The sequence below is a fragment of the Procambarus clarkii genome, chromosome 24 (assembly GCF_040958095.1).
Source record: "Procambarus clarkii isolate CNS0578487 chromosome 24, FALCON_Pclarkii_2.0, whole genome shotgun sequence".
Classification (NCBI taxonomy): Eukaryota; Metazoa; Arthropoda; class Malacostraca; order Decapoda; family Cambaridae; genus Procambarus; species Procambarus clarkii.
The window spans coordinates 26,407,180-26,418,005 of NC_091173.1; the positions used below are offsets into that span (position 1 = coordinate 26,407,180).

The window sequence follows — 10,826 nt, forward strand, 5'->3', positions numbered from 1 at the left end:
TACCCCCCCCCCACATGGTGGGTGCCACCTACCCCCCCACACATGGTGGGTGCCACCTACCCCCCCACATGGTGGGTGCCACCTACCAGCCCACCTCCACCATCACACGGTAGGACCCACCTACCCCCCCCCCACATGGTGGGTGCCACCTACCAGCCCACCTCCACCATCACACGGTAGGACCCACCTACCCCCCCCCCCACATGGTGGGTGCCACCTACCAGCCCACCTCCACCATCACACGGTAGGACCCACCTACCCCCCCCCCACATGGTGGGTGCCACCTACCAGCCCACCTCCACCATCACACGGTAGGACCCACCTACCCCCCCCCCCCACATGGTGGGTACCACCTACCAGCCCACCTCCACCATCACACGGTTGGACCCACCTACCCCCCCCCCCCCACATGGTGGGTGCCACCTACCAGCCCACCTCCACCATCACACGGTAGGACCCACCTAACCCCCCCCCCACATGGTGGGTGCCACCTACCAGCCCACCTCCACCATCACACGGTAGGACCCACCTACCCCCCCCCCCCCACATGGTGGGTACCACCTACCAGCCCACCTCCACCACCACACGGTAGGACCCACCTACACATCTCGAGATGGGACTTGTGGCAGTAATTACCTCGATGTAGGACTTGTGGCATTAAATGTCTGGAAATAGGACTTTATAAACACAAAATAATATAAACAGGACTTAAAAAGTAATAAGTAAACTATACTACATAGATATTATAGTAGTTTAGTTTTCAAAATTACTCAATCAAATAGTAAAATATTTTAGTATTAGAATTAAACAAAAAAATTGCCTATAGTAATACAATTTCCTTGTCAAAAAATATAACTGGTTTGTATATTTTTGAATCTTTGTATACACTCTTTACATGCATTTTGCTTTGAATGCATGAATGAGTATTAATACTACACACAAAACAAAGACAATTTGGACGTAGGCCTCGGCTTTTCCCAGCCTAAGTTGGTATTTAGCTGGTGGGATGACGGTTGACACGCTTGTGCTGTAACCTATCCATTTGCTTCGACTCAACAGTAAGCTTGGGGTTATACACAACAGTCAAGCGTAATATCATACACCATACCCCCCCCCCCCCCTCCTTGCTGGGTATACACTGAGAGTATAGTTCAGTCCACACCAATGTTATGGAGTAAATTAGTATACTTGCTGGATGGTGTGTAGCCTTGTGTCAGCCTTAGCGGCCTTACTAACACCAAACTAAAATAATTTAAGTCTCACGAGCCAACTACCGGATCGTCATCACAGCAGCGCTTCCCTTATCTCTCTATCACTTCTTTCAGGTGTTTTTTAATAACCTATCAGTGTATTTTTTTGCTATAAGTGTACCTGTCGCTCTGTATATATTTATCTATCAGTGTACATCTACTGAGAGCGTTCATTATCTCCGCACTGTGTATGGAGGATGCAAGTAACACACAGGTGATCTTGACATCTGTATAACACTAAGAGTAGTTGGGATGACGCATCAGCAGTAAATTTAGGTTTTCGAGTCCATTTACTGCTGATGCGTCAGGGGTTCCAGGTAAACATGCGTCAGAGTTTTTATTCCTCACTGTCACACCTGTTTAAGACCGAAATATTTTCAGAGTATAGTTTAAGACCGAAATTTTTCAGATATCATTTTTGGAGAATATGTTCATAAAAGTTTAAGAAAAATATACATTTCTTAGCAGTAACTATTAGTTTTATATCTATTTACTGTTGTCACAACCATTTAAAACCAAAATTTGTCTGAGTCCTGTTTAAGACCGAATTTTTTCAGAGTTTTCATCCTCGCTTCATTATTAAAGAGTTCTTATAGAAGAAGTTCAAATATTGGCAGTGTCCATTTTACGACTAAAATTTGTCAAAGACCAGTTTAAGACCAATTTTTTTTCTTCAGAGTTGTAATCCTCGCTGCAGTCTTAAAAAGAGTTCTTATTGATATAAATAAACTCCATAAACTTGAGTGGATATTTTTAAAAAGTTCATCAGAAATTAGTTCTTGAACCCCACTCTATACATTTATAAGTGTAATTTCGCTATTAACCGCTATGAGCTGAAAGTCGGTATTTTACTTTATTTTAAAGGGTCTGAAATACAGTGGGTTTAAATTTTAGAGGATTTGGATAGATACTAACAGAGATGTACGAATGAACTAAGGTGAAGGACACGATTTGAAACTAGGTATCTGTTTGATCTTATTTACCATGTCCGAAATATAGTGGGTTTAAATTTTAGGGAATTGGGATAGTTACTAATGAAGATACGAGATACTAATGTGGGGACAAGAGCTAGAACTTCGTTACTGATTCGAACTGATTTACTTCATCTGAAATGCAGTGGGTTTAAATTTCTTGGAAATTGATCAGATAATAGTAGAGTTGTGAGAAGGAACTAAGGTGGGGGACAGGAGCTGGAGCTCTGTAATTGCTTTGGTCTATTTTACTATATCTGAAATACAACGGTTTTAAATTTCAGGGAATTTGATCGGTTAATAGTGAAATTACACTTATAAATGTATAGAGTCGGGTCCAGGAACTAACTTCTGATGAAATTTTCAAAAACATCTACTCAAATCCATAGAGTTTATTTATATCAATAAGAACTCTTTTAAGACCACAGCGAGGATTAAAACTGAAGAAAAAATTAGGTCTAAAACTGGTCTCTGATAAATTTTGGTCTTAAAATGGACACTGACAATATTTGAATTTCTTCTATAAGAACTCTTTAAGAATGCAGTGAGGATTAAAACTCTGAAAAACTTCGGTCTTAAATTGGTCTCTGACAAATTTCGGTCTTAAACTGGTCTCTGAAAATATTTCAGTCTTAAATAGGTCTCTGAAAATATTTCGGTCTTAACTCTTAAAATGCGCAACACATAAAGTGATGTGGTGAGTAAGTGCCGCGGAATTGCGCACCACATCTATTGATTTGTGTGAGTGCCATGCAAGATTTAAAAGTCCTGAGGCACAGGGTTCACATCAGCTTCCTCAGAGCTCTTGTATACAGACGACACCATTTTTTTTTTTTAATCGTAGGCAACATTCCTGGGGTGTGAGAGCCTCAGTACTGAGTGAGCCATCAAGGCTGGCGCACACAGCATGAGCTAACAGCACTGCTGTTCAGCTTGTGACCACAGCATCGCCTAAAAAAATGTAAAATATATATACGTAACTGGTATTATTTAGTGATGATAGTATTACAGAAGACCCCTGACTGTGATAAAAATGACCAGGATTCTGATAATAGCAGGATTGTTGTGATAATTAGCACTGTGCTGTATGGTGGGAGGAGTATTGCTGAGGGAGGGAGAAAGATAGCGTCATCTGCTTACTCTGTGTGGTCACCTGTTACTGTCTGCACTCACCATAACAGCTCAGTGGTTGTCTATGGTGAGCACAAATGTAGATACTTATATATAACGTGTATATTAGTGTAATAACAGCAAAATATTAAGTTGGGAGAAGCCATTTTGGTGAATGGCTTCAATGAATATTGATTGATTATTTTTACTGTCTAGACATAGGATTGAGATAAGATGTGATTACAATAGATATAGGATTTAAATATTATAAGTAGTACTTGCTAGCACTACTGATTCTTATTAAGGACTTGATTTAATCCCTACCGAAAATCGACTGAATTGTTCCAATAGTTTTTTAATTAGGAAATCCTTCTAGAAGCTTCTGGATCCTTGAGAAATCATGCACAAAGTCACGTAGGCAACCAAGGGCCTTACGGTCGTACGTGATCATAGGTATTGTCATGTAGGATCCAGATGTACAATGAATCTGTAGTGATTCTGATATGATTTTGATATTGATTTTGATATGATTTAGAAATTATACATTTCTTAGATAATAATATAGATATAGTGGGTAAAAATTTCCCACAGAAGAGCAGAGCCCCATAGTGAGGAGGTGGATCTCAAACTGTGGGAAGAGGAGCAGTGAAGTGAAGATTCACGTGCTTCTGTGATATCAGTGGTGAAGCATCATTGCTGTTTAGGAAGACTTCATGGTGTAGCAGCTGGAAGAGCTGTGGAGGATCCTGGTATACAATTCTAAGAGGACCTGAAGGTGTTCACGGGGAAGAGCCTCTGAGGGTAGAGAAGAGGTTCTTAGTGATTACTTATGGAAAGTTGATAGAGTGTTTGAGTGTCATTGGCGTGCAAGACGCAGTGGAAGGTGGGTGACTGACCATTTTTTGTATCAAGGAACATTTATATTATGTTTATAGTGTTACAACCGTAGGCTGGATTTCCTTGTGTATATTTATATACGTTCTACGGTTGATAGTGCCTCATTGTATTGCAAGATTTCACCCACGCAGTGAAGTTGATAGCATAAGTGGCGATGATAAGTGATAGCATAACGCTTATGTCGACCGTGCTCTCAGCCACAGCTCAGGATGGAAACAAGTCGATGAAGAACTCTGTAGAGTAAGGCAGGTCCTAGTCAACAACGGCTTCTCCAATGGTTTCGTTGAAGACATCATAAGAAGGAAGGTGAAACGCCATGCAACCTCTGAAGAGACAACTAACACAACAACTTTACCCCCTATTAGACTATTTTACAGGAACTACTTTTCCACAGCTCATAAAACGGAGGAAAGGGTCCTGAAAGATATTGTTAATAGAAACGTTATCCCTACAGACAAAAACCAGAAGACACAATTGACGATTTACTATAAAACCAAAAATTCGGCCAGCCTACTCATGAGAAACTCTCCAGACACAAAGCAGAACGCTTTAAAAGAGACCAACGTCGTCTATGCCTTCAAATGCCCACTTGGGGACTGTAAGGTTCAAAGAACTCAGTATATAGGCAAGACAACAACATCTCTTTCCAGGCGATTAACGATGCATAAGCAACAGGGCTCCATTAAGGAACATATAATCTCTTCCCACAACCAGACCATCACCAGAGAAATCTTAGCAAACAACACAGAAATCATTGATAGATACAGCAATAGCAGGCGGCTTGACATCTGCGAGGCACTACTCATCAAGAATTCAACACCAGCAATCAACAGCCAATTAATGCACAACTATATTCTACCCACTTCAAGACTCCGCTCCAATATAGAAGCATGAAGAAATATGGGCCAATAGGCCCTTTGCAGTTACTTCCATTCTTACCTTTAATTTATCCAATTTATACCCATTGTTTCGTGTTCTATCTTGTGTTGAAAGTTTTGTTCACCTCTTCCAAACTGTTGTAACATATCACCTCACCCAAATGCGGGTATATAAGATGAAAGCTGTGTAAATGATAGCATAGAACTTTGTTTAGTGTTGACAGGTTATAGTTGTGTGTGAAAACTGAAGTCTTTGAAAATGTAATAAGTTATTACGAAACGCGTTCAAGTGTCGCGTCAGACTAGAAATTAAAATGAATTTTGGAGAATTGATTTTTCAGTTACCATCGACAGTGAAAAGAAACATAAGAAATATTGAGAAAATTCGTGTTAGAATTATTAATCCTACTTTTTCATTCATATTTAATATAATATATATTTTATTACATAAATATATCACACTATACACTATTGAAAAATATTACTAAAAAAATGAGAAAATAATCAGTCAGACATTGAAATAATTAGGTAATAACATCTTTGATGCAACTCCCACCTGACAACTCGAGCGGAGCTGACCGCCTCCGACAATTACTCTGTCATCCCCTCACTTTTGCCAAACTTCCTCGCCCTATTGGGGCCAAAATATATAACCTACGATTTTTTTCCCCGTGATCAGGGAACACAAATGAACACTTTTATAAGACGAAAAAAATATTTCTTGCACCTGGTGTGTTGCAGCCTAAAATTGCAAGAACAGCCCAGGGGTTAAATTGGTTTCAGACAAATTTCAGTCTTAAACTGGCCTTTGAAAATATTTCAGTCTTAAACTGGTCTCTGAAAATATTTAGGTCTTAAACTGGTCTCTGGCAAATTTTGGTCTTAAACGGGTGTGACAGGAGTAAATGGATATAAAACTAAAAGTTACTGCTAAGATGTCTATTTTCCTTAACAAACTTCTATGAACATATTCTCCGAAAATGGTCTCTGCAAATATATTGGTCTTAACAGGTGTAACAGTGAGGAATAAAAACTCTGACAAATGTTTACCTGGAACCCCTGATGCATCAGCAGTAAATGGACTCGAAAAGCAAAATTTACTGCTGATGTGTCATCACTACTGCTACTATGTACATGACCATAGAAGACTTGCCAGTAATCTAAGTAAATTTAGACCGGGTCTACAGACCCGCCCCCCTCCCCGCTGTTTTGCTTTCAAATCAACTATTTATTACATCTCTAATATCCTTATAAACCAAACTTGTGAAAGTTCCCTTTTTGGAAAATGCGCGAGACTGGTGTGTGCCCCTAGAACGAGTAAGGTCGAGGTTTTCCCCAAACAAGCAATGTTGGCATGTTGGTGACCTTGCATGATGTCGGTGTTGCAGCGGCCTCCGGACGACCTGAACTTCTCCCCCCGCGTCGACCACCACATCAAGCGGCCTCCGGACGACCTGAACTTCTCCCCCCGCGTCGACCACCACATCAAGCGACTTACCGTCATCTCTAGCAGCCACGGCGGCGACCCGGACACCCTCCAGCGCTCGCCTCGCTCCGTCAAGCTCACTGAGAAAGATGTAAGTGCTTCAGTCTATGATTTATATCATGTATAAGTTTCTTAAGGAGGCATCAGTTAGTTTTTTAAACGTTGTTCAATGTCAACAAATCTTTTTTGACTAGTTGTATATGAAAAGAGCTGCAATTGTTCGAAGCTTTAGTATTGCAGCCTAAATAGAATGGGAGAATTTTTTTTATTTTTTAAACGAATTTTACACATTTTCAATTTAAAATTACAATCACAAGTTTCAAATGAAATCATTTCTATGACACTCTTCTATCACATTAGCATATAAATAAAGGATTTGATTCAGAGGATTTTCCAAAATATGTTTCGTTTTACTAATACAAATAGTCAAAGTTCCCTCCTAAAATTTTGCAAATATATCATGTTTATTACTATTATAAATTCAATAAATGAACTTAGGAAAAAAGCTCGAAACCAGATTGTAGAAACATAAACTCTCCTTATAAGGTGTAAATTTCATGTAAATTGAATAAAAAATTAAAGAGTTATAAAAACTTTTATGTTATATGAAAATAAATAAGTAAAAAATAAAGTCTAAGGTGCTGCCATCTGTGACTGAGGTTGACATCAACCAATTTCCTCCAAAACTGCCACCCTTACAGATAGGCTTACGTGCAGTCACGTGTATAAGTTTCATGCAAATCGTTTAATAAACAAATAAGAAAAAAAATTAACCAATTTTTTCGAGGATAAAACTAATTATTAAATATTTTTATTATATGCTATTGTGATAGCTGAGAATCATAGACATAATTACAGTTGACACTTGTGTTTGATGTTAATTTTTCATCATTTTGGATTAATTTTGACACCTACTTCAATATTTTTGTCTCCCTTTCTATTTATGCTACGATGCTGAGACTTGGACCAGATGAAACCATTTTTATATACAATTCGTCAAAAAAGTTTGACTGAAATCGAACTAGTTTTCATCTACTGTATATTTTGTCATATTTGATACTGATGTCCCCTTGAAGCAACGCTCTTCGTTATTGTACGTCTCTAAGAGCATTGTATTCTGTTGGTTTTGTTATTCTAAGAGTATTTCTAAGAGTAACCTACGAGTTAATCTAAGGTATTTTGTACTCTTTTTTTGACATAATTGAAGGAAACAGGTGTACAGGTGTGGCTAGAGTGTACAGGTGTGGCTGGAGTGAACAGGTGTACAGGTGTGGCTAGAGTGTACAGGTGTGGCTGGAGTGAACAGGTATACAGGTGTGGCTGGAGTGAACAGGTGTACAGGTGTGGCTGGAGTGAACAGGTGTACAGGTGTGGCTTGAGTGAACAGGTGTACAGGTGTGGCTAGAGTGAACAGGTGTACAGGTGTGGCTAGAGTGTACAGGTGTGGCTGGAGTGAACAGGTGTACAGGTGTGGCTTGAGTGTACAGGTGTGACTGGAGTGAACAGGTGTACAGGTGTGGCTTGAGTGTACAGGTGTGGCTGGAGTGAACAGGTGTACACGTGTGGCTGGAGTGTACAGGTGTGGCTTGAGTGAACAGGTGTAGTTGTATTTCACGATCTGAGGATGAGTCAACTCGCCCTTATATGGTTGTGTTTCGGTGTCATAACTGACAACACTGGTGTCATAACTGACAACACTGGTGTCACAACTGACAACACTGGTGTCACAACTGACAACACTGGTGTCACAACTGACAACACTGGTGTCACAACTGACAACACTGGTGTCACAACTGACAACACTGGTGTCACAACTGACAACACTGGTGTCACAACTGACAACACTGGTGTCACAACTGACAACACTGGTGTCACAACTGACAACACTGGTGTCACAACTGACAACACTGGTGTCACAACTGACAACACTGGTGTCACAACTGACAACACTGGTGTCACAACTGACAACACTGGTGTCACAACTGACAACACTGGTGTCACAACTGACAACACTGGTGTCACAACTGACAACACTGGTGTCACAACTGACAACACTGGTGTCACAACTGACAACACTGGTGTCACAACTGACAACACTGGTGTCACAACTGACAACACTGGTGTCACAACTGACAACACTGGTGTCACAACTGACAACACTGGTGTCACAACTGACAACACTGGTGTCACAACTGACAACACTGGTGTCACAACTGACAACACTGGTGTCACAACTGACGAGGCTGGTGTCACAACTGACAACACTGGTGTCACAACTGACGAGGCTGGTGTCACAACTGACAACACTGGTGTCACAACTGACGAGGCTGGTGTCACAACTGACAACACTGGTGTCACAACTGACGAGGCTGGTGTCACAACTGACAACACTGGTGTCACAACTGACGAGGCTGGTGTCATAACTGACAACACTGGTGTCACAACTGACAACACTGGTGTCACAACTGACAACACTGGTGTCATAACTGACAACACTGGTGTCACAACTGACAACACTGGTGTCACAACTGACAACACTGGTGTCATAACTGACAACACTGGTGTCACAACTGACAACACTGGTGTCACAACTGACAACACTGGTGTCACAACTGACAACACTGGTGTCACAACTGACAACACTTGTGTCACAACTGACAACACTGGTGTCACAACTGACAACACTGGTGTCACAACTGACAACACTGGTGTCACAACTGACAACACTGGTGTCACAACTGACAACACTGGTGTCATAACTGACGAGGCTGGTGTCACAACTGACAACACTGGTGTCATAACTGACGAGGCTGGTGTCACAACTGACAACACTGGTGTCACAACTGACAACACTGGTGTCATAACTGACAACACTGGTGTCATAACTGACAACACTGGTGTCATAACTGACAACACTGGTGTCATAACTGACACCAGTTGTATATATAAAGAGGTACCTAAAGTTATCACTGTCAACACATTGAGTGATGCGGGTAATGTTGTGGTGTCCGCAGAGCGCCGGGGACCACCTGACGAAGGGGGTGATGGGGCCCGGGGGCCCGCCCGTCCCGGCCTGGGCCCCCGAGCAGCCCGGGATGGCGCCCTTCCCGCGCTTCCACGAGACGCTGTCCGGCCGACTCAGCCTCCAGTGGTTCGACCCCCAGACGGGAGAAAAGAAAATCCTGTGGAAAGAAATCGACAAGGCTTCGAGGGTTGTTTTCCCGCTCATGTTCCTCTTCTTCATGCTTATTTACTTCCCTATTCTTGTGTTTAGAGCCTTTTGAGGCCGGCGGTGGGCTCCATCCTGCGCCCTCACAACAACATGTACCGTCAAAGGAGGTTAAGAGAACTTAAAAGGTTAAATAATGTCTTGAACTTTCGATCATTTCAATGTTTTTCTCTCTCGAACTTGTTCAATAAAGTATACAGATGTGAAGCAGGTCCTCTATTAGAAGGGAATTTGGAAAGATTTAGTAATGAACTTAGGTAGGCAGTATTCTATATGCTGTCATTATTCTCTATAAGTGTTTACAAAGTTTTAGGCTAAGAAGTGGTTGTGTGCGTCTAATATCTTCGTTCTGCAGTGTGGTATGTCATTATTTAATTGGTAAACTTGTTTGATTTTACCACAAAAACAATAAATCTGGCGACTACTGTTGCATGTTCCGTTTTCTCTCGTGAGCATTAATAAAGAAAACTAAGAGTGTTTATACTTTACGGTATACTTGTCAAATACCGACAGTAAATTATAATTGTGTAAATATAGTTATATTTTGTAATTAATTAATCCATGAGGGTAAAAAAAGAAGAAAAAAGAAAACTGAAGTTTATATTCTTGGTTTTCACAGGCTAGAAGCTGTGATGAGTCACCTCACAGAGATGGTGTTGATCGCTGCTGGGTGGACAGGGGCGCCAGGAAGGGGAACGGTGCTCAATATTCATACCATCACAGTCTCTAGTCCACAGGCAACACTAAATGTTGCCTGTGGACACCTAGTGAAGCGGGGGAGTCATGAAGACACTGGCGGCATTACATATATAATGGCTTATTTAACGGACAATTAAACATAACTAATTTTGTTGTTGTGGATTTAGGGGCGAGGACGATCGTGGGATAGGATGGGCTCCGGCGTACCCGTGAAAGGTTCGCCAAGCCCGGAAAGGTGAAACGCCAAGCCTAATCGCGAAACAGTGGCGCCAATCACTTCAAACTAATATGCCTCGCGCCAAAGAC

General features: G+C 41.3%; 1 protein-coding gene across 1 annotated transcript in view; it reads left to right on the top strand.

Annotated features, from left to right (window-relative positions):
* The window catches only part of LOC123753236 (glycine receptor subunit alpha-3), a 147,877-nt gene extending 137,514 nt beyond the window's left edge, over positions 1-10,363 (top strand). The window contains exons 8-9 of the mRNA XM_069330758.1: positions 6,495-6,683; positions 9,607-10,363. Coding sequence (XP_069186859.1) covers positions 6,495-6,683; positions 9,607-9,876 — 459 coding nt within the window. The 3' untranslated portion in view covers positions 9,877-10,363. The remainder of the gene's footprint in view (positions 1-6,494; positions 6,684-9,606) is intronic.
* The last annotated feature ends 463 nt before the right edge of the window (positions 10,364-10,826 follow it).